Here is a 25,405-nt window from a genome sequence, read left to right as displayed (position 1 = left end):
CCGTTGTGGTGAAGAAGGAGCTGAGCCGGAAGGCAAAGCTCTCAATTTACCGGTCGATCTACGTTCCCATCCTCACCTATGGTCATGAGCTTTGGGTCATGACCGAAAGGATAAGATCACGGGTACAAGCGGCCGAAATGAGTTTCCTCCGCCGTGTGGCGGGGCTCTCCCTTAGAGATAGGGTGAGAAGCTCTGCCATCCGGGAGGAACTCAAAGTAAAGCCGCTGCTCCTCCACATCGAGAGGAGCCAGATGAGGTGGTTCGGGCATCTGGTCAGGATGCCACCCGAACGCCTCCCTAGGGAGGTGTTTAGGGCACGTCCAACCGGTAGGAGGCCACGGGGAAGACCCAGGACACGTTAGGAAGACTATGTCTCCCGGCTGGCCTGGGAACGCCTCGGGATCCCCCGGGAAGAGCTAGACGAAGTGGCTGGGGAGAGGGAAGTCTGGGTTTCCCTGCTTAGGCTGTTGCCCCCGCGACCCGACCTCGGATAAGCGGAAGATGATGGATGGATGGATGGACGCCTCCAACTGACTACAGTCCGGCGTGTTGGTCAGCTTTAGGGGCATGTAGAGTTGGGTGTCATCAGCATAACAGTGAAAGCTAACACCGTATAACAACACATTGAAGATTTTGATTAGAGAAAATAATGAAACTTGAATGACTTTTTGTTTTTCTTGCAGTTTATTGAAAGTTTTTTCAAGAAAATAGCAAGCAAGAGAAATCTGGAAAGCAAGAACCTAATGTCCGTTACATTTCTAATTTTTCCCAATTTCATGACACACTTAAATTAAAAAAACACTAATTACAGATCAGTAATAAAGACCAATATTTCAGTAGGTACACACTTTCAGACTTTAAATGGGTACAAAAGTATGTATCCTGAATATGTGCATGAACTTGGATGAATAATTTAACTTTGACTACATATCCTGGAAGTCCAAAAGTTTAGCAGAAGATGACTTAGCAGAGGAATGCAGAGCACCACTAAAGTAGTCTTTTATCATGCAAGGCACACAAGGCAGTGTCACAGAACACGACATAGGAGCCTCAACTATGTGGGGAATCTCTCTAGTCCTCCATTGAAAAAAGCCAGGGATACAGAATACTACTGCCACTGATGTATGGGTCAAGCAGGAATGAATCCTCAGTGTCTATCTCCAAGGGCCCTCCACTGACCAGATATTTGATGGTCGCAGGAGCAAGGGATGCCTTACAGGTCAGGTAACTCCTCAGGTTGAGTTTAGGCAGAATTGCCCCGCCGAGAGCGGCAGGCAGACTCACTGCGGCCGTGGATTGTTTGGCTTCAAGGGACTTCAGTTGCCGCAATGTGCCAAAGGCCAATATTGGATTGGCAATTTCCTGCATCTTCTTCAGCTTACTAGTTCTTGCTACCACTTGATCTTTGAGTGTCTTTGGAGTATTTAATTGCTGTTGGAGAAGCAATTTGGCAGCACTGGGAGTGAGGAGCCCATGTTCTATGACCTCATCAAAGTCACCGTGCAGCAGCTGCTTTACAATGTTCTTCCTCTCGAATGGACACGCGGCAGACTGAATTTTGGTCACTCCTGCATCAGATATAGAGCCAGTCACAGGTTGTTGTACCCCCCAGCACTGGGAGAGAGTTTTTGTTGTAACACAGCCAGAGGCACACAGAGCCCCTTGCAAAAATAAGGGAATTCTACACTGCCATTTTAGAAAAGTATAGCTCTAATTGTGAAGCATTGAAATTTACACACAGGTGTTATTTCTGTGGGAGAGCCAGATCACCTTTAAGACAAATGCTATACTGTTAGTTTGTTGGAAATCTTTGGAAAAGTTGCATGAGTGAAACATAAAAGCACAACCAGGTGACCCCAAGAGAGCCACACGTCATCTCGTGCAATAGCCATGCATCCTTCGCTAAGCAAGACTAAAATGGACAGTATTCTTACCAGCCTTAAAGGACGTCAGGACAACTCGGTTTTCAGCGGGGAGCAGATTTCTGAAGTTGCCTATAAGAGGAACGGGTGTGTTTTGCTTGGCTCCGGAGGCAAAGAGAGTTGTCGTCAAGGTTTTATACTGCAGAGACAAAAGTGTTCAGTGGTCAGACTGTACATTTTGACTATGCACTAAAAAGGTTACCACAAAGGAAGTACCTGCTCCTTAGAGATGGTAACGTGATTCTTGAACACGGTCCACAGTACACTTGCGTAGCATGGAGGAGCTGTCAGAGAGCCGTCATAGCGGTAATACTCATCCAGACGAGTAGGCATGAGCTTTCTGATGTTGAAGGCAGGGATTTTTGTTTTTGTCCCTACAAATAACACACAGAGAAGTCATTCACCTGTCTGAAAACCACAAGCAACAAGCAAAGCACACTGTGTTAGACTCACCTTTGTTTGAGATTTTACTGAGGTGCTTGATGAATTTGTCATAGGCTGGATTAAACTCGCCAATCTGTTTGGGAAAACACATTTCAGATGAGTCTGACGGACACATATTCATAATCCAAAGGACATGGCAATATTGTCACCTGAATGAAAATACCCAGCACAGTCAGACCGTCAGACTTGTCAAAAGCCATGGCTACATCAGTGTACTTCTCAGAGTTGAAGTGTACAATGTGCAGCTGTAAGAGAAGAGATACACAGTTTAGGATGCACAAATACAGCATCACAATAACGGCAAATAATCACGCTAATCACTGTAGTATCACCCACCATATACTGATACCAGTGTCAGGGCCAGCAAGGCCTTCTCTACTGGCCTAACATAACCAGAAATCATGATCAAAATTACAAATAAAAGTATTTTTTTAATTTACTTTCCATAAATATCTAAAAGTATTCATATTCTCTTCTTGTCATAGTAAGCTATTTCCAGTGCTGTTGTTTTTAGGTTAGAGTTTGTATCCAATCAGAATTCAGCTAGCTTATGTTGCCATGCTATACGAAATCTGCCCACGGCCTTCAGAATCAACAATGCAGGCATCTGTGCACTGTAAGTAAACGGGCACATACAGTTGATAGATAATTGCGATAGCCTATTAGATCATGAGTTGTTGTGGCCTTACGCTGTGATTGGATACTCACTTGGGAGTCCCAATTGAGTATCCAGTCACAAACAGGAAGTGGGACTGGAGCCATATGAGTAATAGAAAGCCACAGAAGACTCACCGGTACTCAAAAAGAAGAAGAGCAACATGACGATTAGGTGGCAGATATATATTTGCAAGGCCATTTTCAAGAAGGATACTTAGAGAAACTATATCTTGTGAGACGAGGTCGGCCGACACCGGAAACTATGCCGGTGGTGAAATGGTTTGCCCGCAACTTTCACACGAATCAACAGACTACGACCAGCTAGCAACTATGATGGTATCACTCACTGGCTTATACTGAGTCAAATGGGTGCTACCAATTAAAGTTAAGTTAAAGTACCAATGATTGTCACACACACACTAGGTGTGGTGAAATTTGTCCTCTGCATTTGACCCATCACCCTTGATCACCCCCTGGGAAGTGAGGGGAGCAGTGGGCAGCAGCGGTGCCGCGCCCGGGAATCATTTGTGGTGATTTAACCCCCAATTCCAACCCTTGATGCTGAGTGCCAAGCAGGGAGGCAATGGGTCCCATTTTTTTATAGTCTTTGGTATGACTCGGCCGGGATTTGAACTCCCAACTTACCGATCTCAGGGCGGACACTCTAACCACTAGGCCACTGAGTAGGTTTATGAGTGAATTATGAGTTCAAATAATTTATTTCTTAATTTGTTTCCCGTTTCATTTGTTTTGTACAATTATTTGATTTTGACAGTACCACCTAAGATACTGTATGTTTTAATTGCTGAAGCGGGTTTATTGAACGTTACATGTGCCGGAAAATAGACTGTTTTTTTTACACGGGGAGGGGTTTCAATGTCCAGTAGTGTGCAACTGGGTTTCTGTAGCGTATCTTCAGCCGTGTCCATGTGGTGACATAAATTACAGTATTTTGAGAGGTGAATTTAGAATAAGTAGGACATCACTTGAAGGTCTAGGTGAGAAACGCACAGCCCGCCACAGACTGATTCTATCAACCGATCTCTGTTAACATTCAAGAGCTCTTAACAGTTAGCATGGCTTACTGTATGCTCCTATGTTGTAATGTAGCACATTTACCTATTTCTGGTCCTCCAAGGATCGCAGACTAAGAAACAACTTTGCATTCCTCGCTAGCAAGGACTCTACATTGCGTCAAAGCCATTCTCTTGTCGCTGTCAAATTTGCTAGAGTGCATTATCACAACATAACAATAGTATTAAAAGCTATATTGTCGGCCAAATTCATTTAATTTATATCGTATTGCATGTATATCGCGTAACCCTAACTCACACCGATGTCTTTTTGTTGTTTTTGTTAGATTTTGTGGCAATAGGTGAGTTGAGATCGTAGACTGACCGATAAATTGACAGCTTTGTCTTTAAGCTAACTAGACAATCAGATGGTCTTGTCCCAACCGCTACTGATTATGATGCATTCTCCTTTTAGGCAAAGTATAAGACAATACTTTCTTAACAGTATAATTGTAACCAGGAATAAGTCTTCAAGTAACAATATTCAAATACCGACATTGTTGGGTAAGACGGAATTTGGTTTTATTCTGAATCCAGTGAAACAAATTGGTGGTTTTAGCTGATATAAAGACTTTCAGGTGTTTATATATGTTTAAGTATTTGGCAGACGCTTTTATCCAAAGAGACATACACAAAAAATACATATAAAACAATCACTTTAAACATTATCATTTAAGGGAAGAATGTAATAGAAAATATCAATACAAAGTGTCAAGACAGAATAAACTCTCTGCTGCTGAAGCAACAGAAATACAGTCTTTAAGATATAAAGATATCTAATGTATTCATACATTGTTTATGTACGATATACACATGTATATATATCCTAATCATATTGTTTCTTCAACTTAGAAATAGCTGATCGTTTTTTCCCCCTTCTCTGGGATTATTATTCCCAGTTTTGATCTCGGACGTCTGGTCACTTACAGCATGTAAGAATATTCTATTACTGTTAAGCAAACTATCAATCAATCAATCAATGTTTACTTATATAGCCCTAAATCACTAGTGTCTCAAAGGGCTGCACAAACCACTACGACATCCTCGGTAGGCCCACATAAGGGCAAGGAAAACTCACACCCAGTGGGACGTCGGTGACAATGATGACTATGAGAACCTTGGAGAGGAGGAAAGCAATGGATGTCGAGCGGGTCTAACATGATACTGTGAATGTTCAATCCATAATGGATCCAACACAGTCGCAAAAGTCCAGTCCAAAGCGGATCCAACACAGCAGCGAGAGTCCCGTTCACAGCGGAGCCAGCAGGAAAACATCCCAAGCGGAGGCGGATCAGCAGCGCAAAGATGTCCCCAGCCGATACACAGGCGAGCAGTACATGGCCACCGGATCGGACCGGACCCCCTCCACAAGGGAGAATGGGACATAGGAGAAAAAGAAAAGAAACGGCAGATCAACTGGTCTAAAAAGGGAGTCTATTTAAAGGCTAGGGTATACAAATGAGTTTTAAGGTGAGACTTAAATGCTTCTACTGAGGTGGCATCTCGAACTGTTACCGGGAGGGCATTCCAGAGTACTGGAGCCCGAAATGAAAACGCTCTATAGCCCGCAGACTTTTTTTGGGCTCTAGGAATCACTAATAAGCCGGAGTCCTTTGAACGCAGATTTCTTGCCGGGACATATGGTACAATACAATCGGCAAGATAGGCTGGAGCTAGACCGTGTAGTATTTTATACGTAAGTAGTAAAACCTTAAAGTCACATCTTAAGTGCACAGGAAGCCAGTGCAGGTGAGCCAGTATATGTATATATGTATGTATATATGTATATAAAGTATATACAGTATAGGTATGTATATATATGTATATATGTATATAAAGTATATACAGTATAGGTATATATGTATGTATATATGTATATGAAGGTATATACAGTATAGGTATATATGTATGTATATATGTATATAAAGTATATACAGTATAGGTATATATGTATGTATATATGTATATAAAGTATATACAGTATAGGTATATATGTATGTATATATGTATATAAAGGTATATACAGTATAGGTATATATGTATGTATATATGTATATAAAGGTATATACAGTACAGGCGTAATGTGATCAAACTTTCTTGTTCTTGTCAAAAGTCTAGCAGCCGCATTTTGTACCAACTGTAATCTTTTAATGCTAGACATGGGGAGACCCGAAAATAATACGTTACAGTAATCGAGACGAGACGTAACAAACGCATGGATAATGTTCTCAGCGTCTTTAGTGGACAGAATGGAGCGAATTTTAGCGATAAAACACGCCAAAACATGTATCCTTTATCATAGCTACACGTTTGGCAAAAAAAACGCATGAAAATCAGTGGTATTCAGTGAGGTCAAATGAATTAAATGCGCTGACAGGTCATTGCTCCTGCCAAATGACTGGAGCAGATCACCACTCCAAGATGGCGGCCCCGCGTCTTGTCAGCACGAGTCGATGCTGCGTCTACTTATAAGATGTCTATGGTTCATTACGTCACTTGGGTGGTCAGAAGACAAATACCAAACTGTCATGTGTTTGGCAGCCAAATTGTGTGTTCGGTGCAGTGCGTTGTCATAATAGTCATTTCAAGTAAAAGTTCAATTCCCCATCATGCTATGAGTCCCAAAAAACATGTCATCAAAATAACTGTGGTTGTGGAGTTTGAAGTGACTTGAAACGATTGCATGGATAACTGACATCCTGTGTCCAGTGTCCACAGACTCAGGTCAGACCACAACACCTCATATGTGGCTCTGCAGCCGCTGGGATGCAGCCATGTGAATACATTTGGGCGGCAGTGGTTCAGGAAACAAAGAAGGTCTTCCGGTAACTGATCGGTTCCAAATTCAAAACCTCCTTTCCCCTTCCCGGTCCCTGCTTCTCTGTCCTTGCCCGAGACACTTCCCCCACCTTGCCTCCAGTGCGGCCCACACTGGTGTATAAATGTGAGTAAATGTTGAGTGATGGTTGAGGAGGCTGTTGCCGCAAGTTACAGGCCACGTTTTCATCAGTTTACCCCATGTCAGCTGTGGCCACAAATGCAGTGTTGCCAACTCCTCAGCAAGGAAAGTCACTATTGGCTGTCCTAAAAGTCGCTAGATGACATCATTGCCACATTTTCATTATTTATAGCAGTGGACACTGTAGCAGAGATGAAAATGTGAGTTTCAAAGAATTATAATTATGATTATGATTTCTTTTTTTTAATTCTAAGGTGGGGCTTCACGGTGGCAGAGGGGTTAGTGCGTCACAATACGAAGGTCCTGCAGTCCTGGGTTCAAATCCAGGCTCGGGATCTTTCTGTGTGGAGTTTGCATGTTCTCCCCGTGAATGCGTGGGTTCCCTCCGGGTACTCCGGCTTCCTCCCACTTCCAAAGACATGCACCTGGGGATAGGTTGATTGGCAACACTAAATTGGCCCTAGTGTGTGAATGTGAGTGTGAATGTTGTCTGTCTATCTGTGTTGGCCCTGCGATGAGGTGGCGACTTGTCCAGGGTGTACTCCGCCTTCCGCCCGATTGTAGCTGGGATAGGCGCCAGCGCCCCCCGCGACCCCGAAAGGGAATAAGCGGTAGAAAATGGATGGAATTCTAAGGTGTTTTTTTTTAATACAATTTGTTCTGCATTGATTAATGCTATAGTATCAAATTTGATAAAAAAATAATTCCATCCATCCATCCATCTTCTTCCGCTTATCCGAGGTCGGGTCGCGGGGGCAGCAGCCTAAGCAGGGAAACCCAGACTTCCCTCTCCCCAGCCACTTCGTCCAGCTCTTCCCGGGGGATCCCGAGGCGTTCCCAGGCCAGCCGGGAGACATAGTCTTCCCAACGTGTCCTGGGTCTTCCCCGTGGCCTCCTACCGGTTGGACGTGCCCTAAACACCTCCCTAGGGAGGCGTTCGGGTGGCATCCTGACCAGATGCCCGAACCACCTCATCTGGCTCCTCTCGATGTGGAGGAGCAGCGGCTTTACTTTGAGTTCCTCCCGGATGGCAGAGCTTCTCACCCTATCTCTAAGGGAGAGACCCAAACTCATTTGGGCCGCTTGTACCCGTGATCTTATCCTTTCGGTCATGACCCAAAGCTCATGACCATAGGTGAGGATGGGAACGTAGATCGACCGGTAAATTGAGAGCTTTACCTTCCGGCTCAGCTCCTTCTTCACCACAACGGATCAGTTTGCAGCCGAGTGTGAAGCGACCGGAATGAGAATCAGCACCTCCAAGTCCGAGTCCATGGTTCTCGCCCGGAAAAGGGTGGAATGCCATCTCCGGGTTGGGGAGGAGACCCTGCCCCAAGTGGGGGAGTTCAAGTACCTAGGAGTCTTGTTCACGAGTGAGGGAAGAGTGGATCTTGAGATCGACAGGCGGATCGGTGCGGCGTCTTCAGTAATGCGGACGTTGTACCGATCCGTTGTGGTGAAGAGAAAAATAATTGATGGGAGTGATATTCACTAACGAACCAAATCTAATCACTGGTTCATTAACATAAATGATGTAATTGGGACGTTGCAGTGATTCTATAGTAGCCTGACATCAATCAATCAATCAATGTTTATTTATATAGCCCCAAATCACAAATGTCTCAAAGGACTGCACAAATCATTACGACTACAACATCCTCGGAAGAACCCACAAAAGGGCAAGGAAAACTCACACCCAGTGGGCAGGGAGAATTCACATCCAGTGGGACGCCAGTGACAATGCTGACTATGAGAAACCTTGGAGAGGACCTCAGATGTGGGCAACCCCCCCTCTCTAGGGGACATGACATTGAAGAAATATATACATCTCGCTCTTTAAACCAAGGCAGATACAGTGGCAGCATTGCACATGCCCATTTCATTTGCAATCTGGAGGTGTGTGGGTCTCCTCTCTGATGAGCTAGTGAAGTCAATTATTTACTATGTTTTGCATGTGGTGAATGTTTATATTCATCTTGGAGAAAGCAAACCAATAATTTAACTAGTAGGGAATTCAGTTTGGGCACATAACGCAGGGCCCTTTTGTACTGATATTTGTGTGTGGATTAGTTCTCGCGGAAGAAAAGGCGATACAATTGGACCTCGGTATGTATGCCAAGGTGATAACCCTATCTTTGAGAAGAGACTACATGTTTAGCTTGATGACAACATTTAAGTTACGGCTGACGTCTGTTGTTTTTCAGTCACTTCTACACAAACATCCCCTTTATGGTCAGGTTTTGCTCTCCTGACCTAGCACTCACACACACAGACCTCAGGAGGCAAGAATATCAACTGATGGTTTGACTCTTCCAAGTTCGGCGTGCCTCATTTTTGACCCGACGTCCTCCATGAACTGCAGGCCTGTATAATGACGCTCGTTTGTAATAAAGCAACTTTTTGATCCGGCCGCACTGCCGTGTCATCCTTCTGTCCGGACGGGGATGACAAGACCAAAAATACACATCTCCAGTGAGCGTGATGTTCAACTTTTGTCACAGAGAGACACACACAGACAATTTCGAGGTGAGTAAGTGACTGAGGGTCCCTCTTGTTTTCATGTGTTATTATATTTTCTTGCCTTTTGCTCCGGGACCCTTTGGGACTGTGTGACAAGGGGGGGCACTTTCGTGACCTCTGTGGTGCTTTTTTTGTGGACTTCTGAATCTGCCTCCCGGGAGTCTTTTGGCCATGGAGACCAGCAGCTGGGTGTCTGCCACACCGGAGTCGGTTTGGAGAGACTGGAGGAGATGCAGATGAGGGGACAGGACTGCGGAGCTAGCACTGAGCGCTGGGACGGAAAGGCTTCACGGTGTCTTGGCTGGGTGAGCAGGTGTCAGACACCTCAGTCACCTTGGACGTATCCTCGCTCATCCATGCGGACTGGACACTGGCCGAGAGTGGAGTCGGCTGTCTTGGTTGCTTTGTTGGGTCTGCTCCTTTCTCTGGCCATGCTCCCTCCACCCCAGCGGACGATGGCGTGGAACACCGCAGAGGCCACCACAGTGGATATGTTTCTTTTACTTTTTATTCATAGCTGTATGTAGAAGTGTCCGGTTGTATCTGCTGCTTTAATGTCTTTAACGTCCTCTGTGTTCTTTGATGTTTGATGTTTCCCTCTTACACACATGGAAGAGGGATGTGTTCTATGGCTATGAGTTGTTTTTTTTCCCTTGGCCTCAATCTGCACCCCCTCTCCAGGGCCCAGGCTAAGACCAATTTTTTTAATTCTATTTTAATCTTCTATTCTTTTCTCCCCCCCACCCTTGTTTACCTGTATGTCATCTTTTTTGTAAGGGGCGCTGGAAGCCGGCAGACCCGTCAGCGATCCTGTTCTGTCTCCCTGTAATGTTTGTCTGATCTTGAATGGGATTGTGCTGAAAATTGTAATTTTCCTGAAGGAACTCTCCTGACGGAATAAATAAAGTACTATCTAATCTAATCTAATCTAATCTACAGAAAGCAAATCAAATTAGGTGATGTATTGAAGTGTGACAGTAAAGAAACATTTTAATTTAAAATTCCAGTCGAAACTTTCGGCCAGGAACTCAGAAATTCCGACTTCCTACTTGAATGGAACGGACAATAAAAGTCCAGACGACAAATGATTTGCGCACGGTCGCAGCACCAGCTGACCGGCAGCACTCGTCACTTGCTGATGACGCATTCACCTCAGTCTCCAAGACTTTAAAAAAAAGTCTCCAATAACACCAGGAAATTTAGCTAGATTTGTCGCTTGTAGCTGGTGACAAAAAAAGCAGCCAAGAGGATTGGAAAGTCACCAGATTTATCGACCAAGTTGGCAACTCTGTACAAATGTGGACTGAATAAATATTGGGTTCTCACAGTGTCTAGAAATGCACTAGCACATATTAATTATGAATTATTATCATTACTCCCAGGCTGCAACCAATGTGAACTGCATTTAGGGCCACTCCTGGCTAATAAGCAGAATTCTATAAAAACAAATTCATTTAAATAAGTTGTTTAGTAATTGTTTGTTTTTCTTTTTTTTCAGTGCAAAATAATCAGTTTATCAATCAATCAACCAATCAATCAATCAAAGTTTATTTATATAGCCCTAAATCACAAGTGTTTCAAAGGGCTGCACAAATCACAACGACATTCTCTGCTCAGATCCCACATCAGGGGATTAAAGCAAAAATGAATGCATAAATGTACATAACTTCCTATCAGAACACTGACCAGGAAACAAATCCAGTAGGTCTGGCATTACAAGACCTGCACTAATTCCGGAGATGACAGAGTCGTTGAGAATGTTGGGAAATTCGCTATTATAATCCTATCAGTGACGCAGCAAGAAGAGGCAAGTATGACGTTTTCTGTCAAATTTAAAATGAAGCGTTGTGTGACTGCTGACATTAGTATGCGACCTTTTTAAGACTTTTTTAAAGATTAAAACAGTGTCATAAAACTCAGCACTTGACACCTGCTAACTTTATAGCATCATTTTACACTATTTTTAGCTATTTCCAGAGGCCTATATCTTTAGCATGTGGTGTGTGACAAATCCAAACTGTTAGCTGCTAGCATGCTAATATTATTAAGATAACTTTTTAGCCAAATTTAGAGCCAAACACCTCTGAATCACATAACTTTGTACAACAGTGGCCTAGTGGTTAGAGCAGGGGTGCCCACACTGTTTCTGCAGGCGAGCTACTTTTCAATTGACCAACTCGAGGGGATCTACCTCATTTATATATATCATTTATATTTATTTATTTATGAAAGAGACATTTTTGTAAACAAGTTAAATGTGTTTAATGATAATACAAGCATGTGTAACACATATAGATGTCTTTCTTTCACAAAGACAAGAATATAAGTTGGTGTATTACCTGATTCTGATGACTTGCATTGATTGGAATCAGACAGTAATGATGATAACGCCCACATTTTCAAATGGAGGAGAAAAAAAGTTGTCCTTTCTGTACAATACCACATGAAAATGGTTGGTTTTTGGCATCTAATTCATCCAGCTTCCATACACTTTACAAGAAAAATATTGGCGGCAAATTCCGTAGCTTGCTTGATTGACATTCACGGCACCCGAGGGTCTTGTGAGATGACGCTGGCTGCTGCCAGTTCATTATTATGAAAAAATGACCGAGAGGAAGGCGAGAAACACTTTTTATTTCAACAGACTTTCGCGCCGTCCCTTCCGTCAAAACTCTAAAGGCCGACTGCACATTTCCTATCTTCACAATAAAAGCCCTGCTTCATGCTGCCTGCGCTAACAAAATAAGAGTCTCGGAAAGCTGGCGTGCACATCACTTGTGCACGCCAGCTTTCTGAGGGATCGCTTGTGCACGCCAGTTTTCCGAGACTCTGTATTTAGTTAGCGCAGGCAGCATGAAGCAGGGCTTTTATTGTGATGATAGGAAATGTGCAGTCGGCCTTTAGAGTTTTGACGGAAGGTACGGCGCGAGAGTCTGTTGAAATAAAAAGTGTTTCTCGCCTTCCTCTCGGTCATTTTTAATAATAATGATCTTGCAGCAGCCAGCGTCATCTCACAAGACCCTCCGGTACCGTGAATGTCATTTAAGTGACGTCTTGGTGAAGATTGATGATCACTCATTTTTAGGTCTATTTTTTTTAAAAGCCTGGCTGGAGATCGACTGACACACCCCCCCGTGGTCGACTGGTAGCTCGCGATCGACGTAATGGGCACCCCTGGGTTAGAGTGTCCGCCCTGAGATCGGTAGGTTGTGAGTTCAAACCCCGGCCGAGTCATACCAAAGACTATAAAAATGAGACCCATTACCTCCCTGCTTGGCACTCAGCATCGAGGGTTGGAATTGGGGGTTAAATCACCAAAATGATTCCCGGGCGCGGCCACCGCTGCTGCCCACTGCTCCCCTCACCGCCCAGGGGGTGATCAAGGGTGATGGGTGAAATGCAGAGAATAGTTTTGCCACACCTAGTGTGTGTGTGACAATCATTGGCACTCTATCTTAAATATAGGAGACGGATGGATTGTAACTGTTAGCATGCTAACTTTAGCATATCAGTTTGGCTTGCATCCAACCATCCGTTTTCTACCGTGTGTCCCTCTCGGGGTTGCGGGGGGAGTGGAATTTTAGTTAATTTATTTACATCTCCCATTTGATTTCCCCATACAAAACATGCAACCCCCCAGAGATTGCGTCCTGAAAGGGGCAGCCCTGATTGCATTAGTAAAAAAAGGTAGTCAAACGATTGGATACCTCTTGTGAGTCTTCACTTGCCATGAGTACAAATAGAAACAGCGAGAAAAACGCTTTGGGGGGGACTTAACATTACATATGTGTTACTTTAAATAGTAGTGTAAGCAAATACGGTAGGAGAAAAAGGCTGAAGGGGTTTGCAGTCATTTTTGGAGATGACTGAAACTAAAGCTTAGTTTATATCCTTGAATCTAGCAAACATAAAAGTTCCCATACTGTACTATTTTTAATTATTCAACAAATACAGTACCCTAGTTATTAATCTCAGAGGTTCCACAATGGGTCTCCTATTTATTTGCTGACAAAAAAAACAGCCCTGAGTTTGTAGCTGACTGACCGGACTTTATTTTAAGATGTGTAGTAAAGCCTTTCTTCTTTTTTGCAAACCTGTCTGCCATGTTGTAAGTGGTGGATATATCATAATATGTTTTTGTTGAATTTTTTTGTTTTTGTTTTTCACAAAAGAAATTCAGTTGGTCGTCTGTTTATGACGTTGTAAGTTACAACGTTTTGTCTGTCACGAACTTGCATGGCAGCGGTAGTTGTGACCCCAAAATGCAAGAAACAGGAGAACGACGTGCAGGTAAAAGTCTCTTAAATAGGGAGAAGCAGTCGTGCATACATCCATCCATCCATTTTCTACCGCTTATTCCCTTTTTTTGGGGTCGCGGGGGGTGCTGGCGCCTATCTCAGCTACAATCGGGCGGAAGTCGGGGTACACTCTGGACAAGTCGCCACCTCATCGCAGGGCCAACACAGATAGACAGACAACATTCACACTCACATTCACACACTAGGGCCAATTTAGTGTTGCCAATCAACCTATCCCCAGGTGCATGTCTTTGGAAGTGGGAGGGGCCTATCCCCAGGTGCATGTCTTTGGATATGGGAGGGGCCTATCCCCAGGTGCATGTCTTTGGAGGTGGGAGGGGCCTATCCCCAGGTGCATGTCTTTGGAGGTGGGAGGGGCCTATCCCCAGGTGCATGTCTTTGGAGGTGGGAGGGGCCTATCCCCAGGTGCATGTCTTTGGATATGGGAGGGGCCTATCCCCGGGTGCATGTCTTTGGAGGTGGGAGGGGCCTATCCCCAGGTGCATGTCTTTGGAGGTGGGAGGGGCCTATCCCCAGGTGCATGTCTTTGGAGGTGGGAGGGGCCTATCCCCAGGTGCATGTCTTTGGAGGTGGGAGGGGCCTATCCCCAGGTGCATGTCTTTGGAGGTGGGAGGAAGCCGGAGTACCCGGAGGGAACCCACGCATTCACGGGGAGAACATGCAAACTCCACACAGAAAGATCCCGAGCCTGGGATTGAACCCAAGACTGCAGGACCTTCGTATTGTGAGGCAGACGCACTAACCTCTCTTCCACCGTGAAGCCCGTCGTGCATACAAACGGTCCCAGAAATAATCAATCCTCGAGCACTGACGAGCAGGCGAGGCAGGCATAAATAGCAGCCTCATTGGCAACTGCAACCAGGTGTGCCGGGTTGCCATTCAGGGACAGGTGAGGGAAACCAGTGCTCAGGGAGACATGCAGGAAATGGAACAAAATTAAGAGCGCCGACAGGAAACACCAAAGAAGGAACCACCACTAGAAGTGAAGTGACAGATCGTCACATTGTCGTTATTAAACACACTCCATCCATCCATTCATTTTCTACTACTTGTCCCTCTTGGGGTCCCGGGGGTGCTGAAGCCTATCCCAGCTGCATTCGGGCGGAAGGCGGAGTACACTGTGGACAAGTCGCCATCTCATCGCAGGGCCAACACAGATAGACAACATTCATTCCTTCATTTTTATATTTATATAGCGCTTTTCTCTAGCGCTTTACATAGTGAAACCCAATATCTAAGTTACCTTTAAACCAGTGTGGGTGGCACTGGGAGCAGGTGGGTAAAGTGTCTTGCCCAAGGACACAACGGCAGTGACTAGGATGGCGGAAGCGGGAATCGAACCTGCAACCCTCAAGTTGCTGGCACGGCCGCTCTACCAACCGAGCTATGCCAACTCAAGTCGCCACCTCATCGCAGGGCCAACACAGATAGACAACATTCACACTCACATTCACACACTAGGGACCATTTAGTGTTGCCAATCAACCTATCCCCAGGTGCATGTCTTTGGAGGTGGGAGGGGCCTATCCCCAGGTGCATGTCTTTGGAAGTGGGAGGAAGACGGAGTACCCGGAGGGAACCCACGCATTCACGGGGAGAACATGCAAATTCAATCGAATCCATCCATCATCTTCCGCTCATCCGAGGTCGGGTCGCGGGGGCAACAGCCTAAGCAGGGAAACCCAGACTTCCCTCTCCCCAGCCACTTCGTCTAGCTCTTCCCGGGGGATCCCGAGGCGTTCCCAGGCCAGCCGGGAGACATAGTCTTCCCAATGTGTCCTGGGTCTTCCCCGTGGCCTCCTACCGGTTGGACGTGCCCTAAACACCTCCCTAGGGAGGCGTTCGGGTGGCATCCTGACCAGATGCCCGAACCACCTCATCTGGCTCCTCTCCATGTGGAGGAGCAGCGGTTTTACTTTGAGTCCCTCCCGGATGGCAGAGCTTCTCACCCTATCACTAAGGGAGAGACCCGCCACACGGCGGAGGAAACTCATTTGGGCCGCTTGTACCCGTGATCTTGTCCTTTCGGTCATGAGCCAAAGCTCATGACCATAGGTGAGGATGGGAACGTAGATCGACCAGTAAATTGAGAGCTTAGCCTTCCGGCTCAGCTCCTTCTTTACCACAACGGATCGGTACAACGTCCGCATTACTGAAGACGCCGCACCGATCTGCCTGTCGATCTGACGATCCACTCTTCCCTCACTCGTGAACAAGACTCCAAGGTACTTGAACTCCTCCACTTGGGGCGGGGTCTCCTCCCCAACCCGGAGATGGCATGGGGAGAACATGCAAACTCCACACAGAAAGATCCCGAGCCTGGGATTGAACCCAAGACTGCAGGACCTTCGTATTGTGAGGCAGACGCACCAACCTCTCTGCCACAATCGAATCCAGGACCTTCTTATTGTGAGGCACCAGCACTAACCCCTGTTACACTGTGCTGCCCTAAACGCACTCCCTTAAACTTAATTTTGATTCAGCGAGTTCATTTGAAATATGTAACAAACACACTCATGCAACATTAGTTCAACATACACAGGAAGCATTTTTTGCATGTATCGATGAGCTGTGTCAAGTGATATGGAAATGCAGAATTTCTTAGTTCGCATGTTAACATTTAACAAGTGTTGTCATTTCACTTAAATGTAGTAGAAGCATTTAAGTCTCACCTTAAAACTCATTTGTATACTCTAGCCTTTAAATAAACTCCCTTTTTAGACCAGTTGATCTGCCGTTTCTTTTCTTTTTCTCCTATGTCCCACTCTCCCTTGTGGAGGGGGTCCGGTCCGATCCGGTGGCCATGTACTGCTTGCCTGTGTATCGGCTGGGGACATCTCTACAATGCTGATCCAACTCCACTTGGGATGGTTTCCTGTGAACGGGACTCTCGCTGCTGTGTTGGATCCGCTTTGGACTGGACTCTCGCGACTGTGTTGGATCCATTATGGATTGAACTTTCACAGTATCATGTTAGACCCGCTCGACATCCATTGCTTTCCTCCTTTCCAAGGTTCTCATAGTCATCATTGTCACCGACGTCCCACTGGGTGTGAGTTTTCCTTGCCCTTATGTGGGCCTACCGAGGATGTCGTAGTGGTTTGTGCAGCCCTTTGAGACACTAGTGATTTAGGGCTATATAAGTAAACATTGATTGATTGATTGATTGATACTGAGCAACTGACGAAACGTTTAGCATCACCGCTGAGCAGTTTTGTGTTTATTTACCTCTGCAGCATACTGCTCGCTGTTGACCGTGTGCTCGGAGCCCAAAGGCTTGGTGACTGAGCCCCAGTGGAGGTGCAGCTGAGCTGCAGAGTAGCGTTGAGGCAGGTGGGAAATGTACATTGTTGACGGGAGTGATAGAAGTACTGTGGAACAGAGGACATACAAAGCAGTAACGTTTTCACTTTCATTGTGACTGAACATAGCGTTAAAAAAAAAAAAGTCAGTTTGTTTGCCTGCATTTCAGTTGTCCCGATACCAATATTTTGGTACCGGTAACAAAATGTATTTCGATACTTTTACGGTACTTTTCTAAATAAAAGGGACCGCAAAAAATGGCATGATTGGCTTTATTTTAACAATATATCTTACGGTACATTAAACATATGTTTCTTATTGCAAGTTTGTCCTTAAATAATATAGTGAATGTACAAAACAAGTTGTCTTTTAGTAGTAAGTAAGCAAACAAAGGCTCCTAATTAGACATATGCAGTAACATATTGTGTCATTTCTCATTCAATTATTTACCGGTACTTTTTAGAGGCGGTATAGTACCGAACATGATTAAGTAGTATCGCAGTACTATACCAATACCGGCATACCGTACAAACCCAGCCGGTATGTTAGTTAATAACATAAAATGTGTTAAATGACGTCCAAAGGTTGTTGTTTTTTTTATGTAATCCTGCTGAAAACTTAAACAAGCAACATATGTTTATTGCTGTGAATCAGTTCTGGACATCTCTGCGATAATTTTTTTCCGAAGAAGAAATATTTATATATCAAATATTGTCAAAGCTCCAGCATTAAAAATTGTTTATGACCTTCTAAATAAATAATAAGACCACGAAATAGCACGCTTTAATCATCTTTACACTCTTCTAATCCACCAAAGCTGCCTGAGGTCGAGCCAATCAAGGGTTTGTTTGGTCTTGTCTACTGGACAATACTATTGTAGTATTGATATTTTTGTTATTTAGTCATTTTTATACTTAAACAATTCTTCATTTAGGACCCAAAAATTTAAAAATATGCTTATACAAAATAACTAAATATCTGCGATGTGGTGGAAGTGCTACAGTTGAAGCTACAACAAAGACGATGGAGAAAATAAACTATCGAAGGTGAGGCACGTAAGTAAGACTGCCGACAAAACTGCGCATCCGGAAGATACTGTCAGAAAGCGGCTTAAAGATGATCTTAAAACATAATCTGTGCAACATTTTGACCAAAGAACTCCCATTACATGTTATGTAGACCACAAGGAAGTGTTTTACATTTAGGAAAAAAAATATATATATTATGACTCCTTTCATGCACCTTATATATGAAAAATAGATCTAAATCAGGGGTGCCCACACTTTTTCTGCCGGCAAGCTACTTTTCAATTGACCAACTCGAGGGGATTTACCTCATTTATATATATCATTTATATTTATTTATTTATGAAAGAGATATTTTTGTAAACAAGTTAAATGTGTTTAATGATAATACAAACATGTGTAACACATATAGATGTCTTTCTTTCACAAAGACAAGAATATAAGTTGGTGTATTACCTGATTCTGATGACTTGCATTGATTGGAATCAGACAGTAATGATGATAACGCCCACATTTTAAATGGAGGAGAAAAAAAGTTGTCCTTTCTGTACAATACCACATGAAAGTGGTTGGTTTTTGGCATCTAATTCATCCAGCTTCCAAACACTTTACAAGAAAAACATTGGCGGCAAATTCCGTAGCTTGCTTGATTGACATTCACGGCACCCGAGGGTCTTGTGAGATGACGCTGGCTGCTGCCAGTTCATTATTATGAAAAAATGACCGAGAGGAAGGCGAGAAACACTTTTTATTTCAACAGACCTTCGCGCCGTCTCTTCCGTCAAAACTCTAAAGGCCGACTGCACATTTCCTATCTTCACAATAAAAGCCCTGCTTCATGCTGCCTGCGCTAACAAAATAAGAGTCTCGGAAAGCTGGCGTGCACAAGTGATGTGCACGCCAGCTTTCTGAGGGATCGCTTGTGCACGCCAGTTTTCCGAGACTCTGTATTTAGTTAGCGCAGGCAGCATGAAGCAGGGCTTTTATTGTGAAGATAGGAAATGTGCAGTCGGCCTTTAGGGTTTTGACGGAAGGTACGGCGCGAGAGTCTGTTGAAATAAAAAGTGTTTCTCGCCTTCCTCTCGGTCATATTTTCATAATAATGATCTTGCAGCAGCCAGCGTCATCTCACAAGACCCTCCGGTACCGTGAATGTCATTTAAGTGACGTCTTGGTGAAGATTGATGATCACTCATTTTTAGGTCAATTTTTTTTAAAAGCCTGGCTGGAGATCGACTGACACACCCCCCGCGTTTACTGGTAGCTCGCGATCGACGTAATGGGCACCCCTGATCTAAATAGACCATTTATCGGCAGTGCGCCTTACAATCCGGTGCGGCCTATGGTCCGGAAAATACGGTACATTAGGCGCGCCAGGTAATAAGTTGCACTGTCAATTTTGGAGAAAATGAAAGGATTTTAAGTGCAATTTATAATTAAAAAAATATGCTACTCGTATAGCAGGTGATTAATCTTCACCCATTATTTCCTCGAATGAACATGGTGCTCTATCATTTGGTTGACAATAAGAGTGTGTGAAAAATAAACTCATTTTCTGCTCCATGTTTGCTCCCAAATAAGGAAAGTGTGACGTTGACACACGCCTTATGTGCTATTAACAATATACTTACGTGTATGTCCGTTATTTCCTAGAACTAGGTCTTCATTAGTTGGCATGGCATAGTTGTGAACCCCAATTGGAAGTAAAGTAGGGTCGAACACCAGCTTCTCTGTCTTGAAGTCCACTGGTGACTGCACCGGTCCACCACAGTAAGGAAAGTTTTTGAACCACTGAGTTTCTCCATTTGACCCTGTAAGTAGAATCCATCCATCCATTATTTCTTCAGCTTGTGGGTCATGACAGGAAATGCTAATACCTTTTTTAATACACTCCACTGGGGAAAAAAACATTGGTTTTCCTTTAAAAGGTCCCCTATTATTAAATACTGAGATTTTATTGATGTTCTAACCGTAAGATGTGTCACTGGAGCTAAACTAAATGTGTCAAAAGTGAGGGAGATGATTATCTCCCTCACTTTTGAGAGAATAGGCGCTCAAATGGCACCTTTTGAAGCTCTAGCTAGCCATGCTTTCCTTATAAAAAAGCAGACTTCACTGCACATCTTCAAATAAATCCTAGAGAAACAATAATTATATAAAGCTTCAGCTGTAATTGTGATAGTTCTTGAGGGTGCATGGGAGTTTGCCCAACCAGTCTACATGTGCTTTGTGGACTTGGAGAAGGCATTCGACCGTGTCCCTCGGGAAGTCCTGTGGGGAGTGCTCAGAGAGTATGGGGTATTGGACTGTCTTATTGTGGCGGTCCCCTCCCTGTATGATCAGTGTCAGAACTTGGTCCGCATTGCTGGCAGTAAGTCGAACACATTTCCAGTGAGGGTTGGACTCCGCCAAGGCTGTCCTTTGTCACCGATTGTGTTCATAACTTTTATGGACAGAATTTCTAGGCGCAGTTAAGGTGTTGAGGGGTTCCGGTTTGGTGACCGCAGGATTAGGTCTCTGCTTTTTGCAGATGATGTGGTCCTGATGGCTTCATCTGACCGGGATCTTCAGCTCTCGCTGGATCGGTTCGCAGCCGAGTGTGAAGCGACCGGAATGAGAATCAGCACCTCCAAGTCCGAGTCCATGGTTCTCGCCCGGAAAAGGGTGGAATGCCATCTCCGGGTTGGGGAGGAGACCCTGCCCCAAGTGGAGGAGTTCAAGTACCTAGGAGTCTTGTTCACGAGTGAGGGAAGAGTGGATCGTGAGATCGACAGGCGGATCGGTGCGGCGTCTTCAGTAATGCGGACGTTGTATCGATCCGTTGTGGTGAAGAAGGAGCTGAGCCGGAAGGCAAAGCTCTCAATTTACCGGTCGATCTACGTTCCCATCCTCACCTATGGTCATGAGCTTTGGGTCATAACCGAAAGGATAAGATCACGGGTACCAGCGGCCGAAACGTGGCGGGTCTCTCCCTTAGAGATAGGGTGAGAAGCTCTGCCATCCGGGAGGAACTCAAAGTAAAGCCGCTGCTCCTCCACATTGAGAGGAGCCAGATGAGGTGGTTCGGGCATCTGGTCAGGATGCCACCCGAACGCCTCCCTAGGGAGGTGTTTAGGGCACGTCCAACCGGTAGGAGGCCACGGGGAAGACCCAGGACACATTGGGAAGACTATGTCTCCCGGCTGGCCTGGGAACGCCTCAGGATCCCCCGGGAAGAGCTAAACGAAGTGGCTGGGGAGAGGGAAGTCTGGGTTTCCCTGCTTAGGCTGCTGCCCCCTTCGACCCGACCTCGGATAAGCGGAAGAAGATGGATGGATGGATGGATCTTCAGAAAATATATTAACCTACCATCTTTTTGCTGTAATGTGACTGTAATGACTATGCTAGTGCTAGCCTGTCCCACTCCTTAATGTTACGTTGTTGTATGTTACATATGGCATCTTTGCATTGGACAAGTGCAGTGAGTCAAAGACAGGCGTGAACAAATACAGCTCATTAGCATTAAAGCTACAGACACACAAAACTGTGTTCCCATTAGAGCTTAACATAGTACTTTTAAAGTGTGTAAATCACAGCGTTAAAGTAAGTAAGCAAAGTCACTTTTCAACCTTTATGAAATATTTTCATAACTTTTGGGATGATACATCGACTTACAACTAGTTGAATGGCACCTCTGTCGTGGCCTTAGCGACATAGAGAAGGGTGGCAGGAACCCTGCTGCACAAAAAAACTACAAATGTGCTGACTTGCTTTACGGCCTACGTCACTCCCCCGTTTTTCCCATTTGTTAAAAATATGCAAATCGATGCAAACCCATGTGTGCTGCTAGAAAACTAAAAGAAGAAGAAGAATACCTATGTGCAATTACTGCTGTAGCCGACTGTCATGGGTTTGCATAATTTGGGTAGTGATAAAATAAAATAATCAAAGGGAGTCATGAGAGCAGGTCCGGTCTCCACCACTTTATTGTTCCCTTCTTTACACCTGTCTCCATATACCTCACCTTCTTCAACAACCCACCTTTATATAGACCTCTTACGTCACAGCCATACGGCAACACTGGAGGGACACCCTGAACTGTTTGTTACATACGTCCCCCCCTCAAGTAGAGACGTCCCCGTTTCATCACAAACAAAATAGGTAACAAACAAGGGGAAATAGAACAGAGAAAAGAAAAAAAATTCAAAATTCACAATCTTAATGCACACATAAATCAACAATATTTTTTTTTTCACACCGTATTGCATAGGCTAACACACTGGGCCCTCAAAACATGCAAAAACTCCCAGATGCGAAGGAAGTCACTCCAATCGCCCCATTTGTAAGATAGTTCAATTATGTGGAGGAGGTCGCCCCCAGCGAGATGGTCCGATGGTGCGCAGGAGGTCGCCCCAGTGACCCCCTGCAAGATAGTCCAATTGTGAGATAGTTCGTTTATGACGCTCCATCATGCCATCAGACTTGGGGTTATAGGCAGTGGTACGCGTTATTTTATTATTTTTTTTTTCAAGCAACATACAGAGTCTAATTGAAGGGGAAACACCCTGGGGTCCCCATGGGAACCTCCGGGCCACATCCAGAACGTCCATGACCACCCTCCGGGGGGCCGACAAACCTGAGACCCGCCCACGGGGACGTTAAGGGCACCGACAGGTCCGACACGCTCTGTACTTCTCACGCCACCGTCGGCTGTCTCTCGGCGCGAAGGGCCAGCAGCAAGACCGCGGGAACGCCTCCGGAACCAGCCGGGCCACGCCCGCAGCAAACACCTCCACACTCTCCCCCGGAGCACGCACACTCGCCGACAGGTTGGCCCCGAACCATCCATCCATCCATCCATCATCTTCCGCTTATCCAAGGTCGGGTCGCGGGGGCAGCAGCCTAAGCAGGGAAGCCCAGACTTCCCTATCTCCAGCCACTTCTCTTCCCGGGGGATCCCGAGGCGTTCCCAGGCCAGCCGGGAGACATAGTCTTCCCAACGTGTCCTGGGTCTTCCCCGTGGCCTCCTACCCCGAAGCGGTCCATTAATTGTCTTTGATTAAAAGCTGCCCCCAGTCTCCCACGGGACGAGTCGGGAGGATCCGAAAATCCTCACCAGCTCCTGGTTGCAGTCACGGTCGGCTCCCTCCATCGGTGAAAGGAGCGGTTAAACAAAAAGTCCACTTTCGACATTCATGCCGTGTGAGTGTCCGTCAAACAGCGCCTCCGGGCTTAAAAAGAGCCATGGTCACCACACCACGTGTCCGCAAAATGGCCGGGAAGCTTAGCAGCTAACTGGAAACTCACGTGTCCCGTGTAAAACTTTCTTCTTCTTTTTTTTCAACACAGCAGTTAAAATAATCCCACCGCTGCCACCAATGTAGCCGAGTGTCCTGGGTTCGCATAATTTGGGTACTGATAAAATAAAAAAATAAAAGGGAGTCATGAGAGCAGGTCCGGTCTCCACCACTTTATTGTTCCCTTCTTTACACCTATCTCCATATACCTCACCTTCTTCAACAACCCACCTTTATATAGACCTCTTACGTCACAGCCCTACGGCAACACTGGAGGGACACCCTGAACTGTTTGTTACACTGCTATCAGGGCCGAAGCTCCAAAACAACCAAAGAAAAGAAAAGTTTAGTCTGATGAGACAAAAAAAGAAAAACGGATAAAATAAAAAAGGACAGTCAGGATCAACATTTCCCCAGCTTTTACTCGCTGGCGTGATCTCATAAACGAGGAGGGATTTTCAATCGATGCCGCCTTGGCTGTGATCCTGCTGAACTGGTAAGTGACTTTCGATGCTCAAATCAAAATGCTAATGCTAATGTTCGCTATCGAAAATTCGTGTGGGAGCACACCAGCCACCAGCCGTGCTAGTTCCTCACTGCTTTCTTTGAAAAAACTCTCCCGCCAGTCTTTCAATGCTTGTACCAGCATTCATGGTAGTGTCATGTTTGTAACGCAATCCAAGATCATTCCTTGATAGTGTCTGCTATTTAACATCAGCATAGCCACTGGAGACTTAATATTCGTGTCAATATTACAGCACATCATGTCAGTATGACACTATGTGCGCTAGTCCTCATAGGAAATGTGATCTTTTTCCGGCAAAACACTACCGCTTTGACCCAACGTCGCCGCCAAAATCAACCAAAACTGAAAGTCCTTAAGTGGGGCTTTAAGGTTAAGTTTTAACACACGTCCAATATCAATCAATCAATCAATCATCAATCAATGTTTATTTATATAGCCCCAAATCACAAATGTCTCAAAGGACTGCACAAATCATTACGACTACAACATCCTCGGAAGAACCCACAAAAGGGCAAGGAAAACTCACACCCAGTGGGCAGGGAGAATTCACATCCAGTGGGACGCCAGTGACAATGCTGACTATGAGAAACCTTGGAGAGGACCTCAGATGTGGGCAACCCCCCCCCCTCTAGGGGACCGAAAGCAATGGATGTCGAGCGGGTCTAACATGATACTGTGAAAGTTCAATCCATAGTGGCTCCAAGACAGCAGTGAGAGTCCCGTCCACAGGAAACCATCTCAAGCGGATCAGCAGCGTAGAGATGTCCCCAACCGATACAGGCGAGCGGTCCATCCTGGGTCCCGACGAGCGGTCCATCCTGGGTCTCGACTCTGGACAGTCAGTACTTCATCCATGGTCATCGGACCGGACCCCCTCCACAAGGGAGGGGGGGACATAGGAGAAAGAAAAGAAGCGGCAGATCAACTGGTCTAAAAAGGAGGTCTATTTAAAGGCTAGAGTATACAGATGAGTTTTAAGATGAGACTTAAATGCTTCTACTGAGGTAGCATCTCGAACTGTTACCGGGAGGGCATTCCAGAGTACTGGAGCCCGAACGGAAAACGCTCTATAGCCCGCAGACTTTTTTTGAGCTCTAGGAATCACTAATAAGCCGGAGTCTTTTGAACGCAGATTTCTTGCCGGGACATACGGTACAATACAATCGGCAAGATAGGCTGGAGCTAGACCGTGTAGTATTTTATACGTAAGTAGTAAAACCTTAAAGTCACATCTTAAGTGCACAGGAAGCCAGTGCAGGTGAGCCAGTATAGGTATATATGTATGTATATATGTATATAAAGGTATATACAGTATAGGTATATATGTATGTATATATGTATATAAAGGTATATACAGTATAGGTATATATGTATGTATATA

General features: G+C 45.1%; 1 protein-coding gene across 4 annotated transcripts in view; it reads right to left on the bottom strand.

The window, feature by feature from the left end:
• Nucleotides 1-661: 661 nt before the first annotated feature.
• LOC133563761 (carbonic anhydrase 12-like) overlaps nucleotides 662-25,405 on the bottom strand; it is a 37,073-nt gene continuing 12,329 nt past the window's right edge. For 2 of the 4 annotated variants that reach the window (XM_061918054.1, XM_061918053.1), the window contains exons 3-9: nucleotides 19,854-20,033; nucleotides 17,123-17,265; nucleotides 2,516-2,611; nucleotides 2,376-2,439; nucleotides 2,139-2,296; nucleotides 1,935-2,061; nucleotides 662-1,568 (exon numbers count right to left, since the gene is read on the bottom strand). In XM_061918054.1, the coding sequence (XP_061774038.1) occupies nucleotides 1,072-1,568; nucleotides 1,935-2,061; nucleotides 2,139-2,296; nucleotides 2,376-2,439; nucleotides 2,516-2,611; nucleotides 17,123-17,265; nucleotides 19,854-20,033 (1,265 nt within the window). In that variant the 3' untranslated portion in view covers nucleotides 662-1,071. The remainder of the gene's footprint in view (nucleotides 1,569-1,934; nucleotides 2,062-2,138; nucleotides 2,297-2,375; nucleotides 2,440-2,515; nucleotides 2,612-17,122; nucleotides 17,266-19,853; nucleotides 20,034-25,405) is intronic. The other 2 variants (XM_061918056.1, XM_061918055.1) reach the window with 1 other exon arrangement.

Source organism: Nerophis ophidion, linkage group LG12 (assembly GCF_033978795.1).
Source record: "Nerophis ophidion isolate RoL-2023_Sa linkage group LG12, RoL_Noph_v1.0, whole genome shotgun sequence".
NCBI lineage: Eukaryota > Metazoa > Chordata > Actinopteri > Syngnathiformes > Syngnathidae > Nerophis > Nerophis ophidion.
Note: the sequence above shows the minus strand (reverse complement) of the source record. Positions and strands in the feature narration are given on the sequence as shown.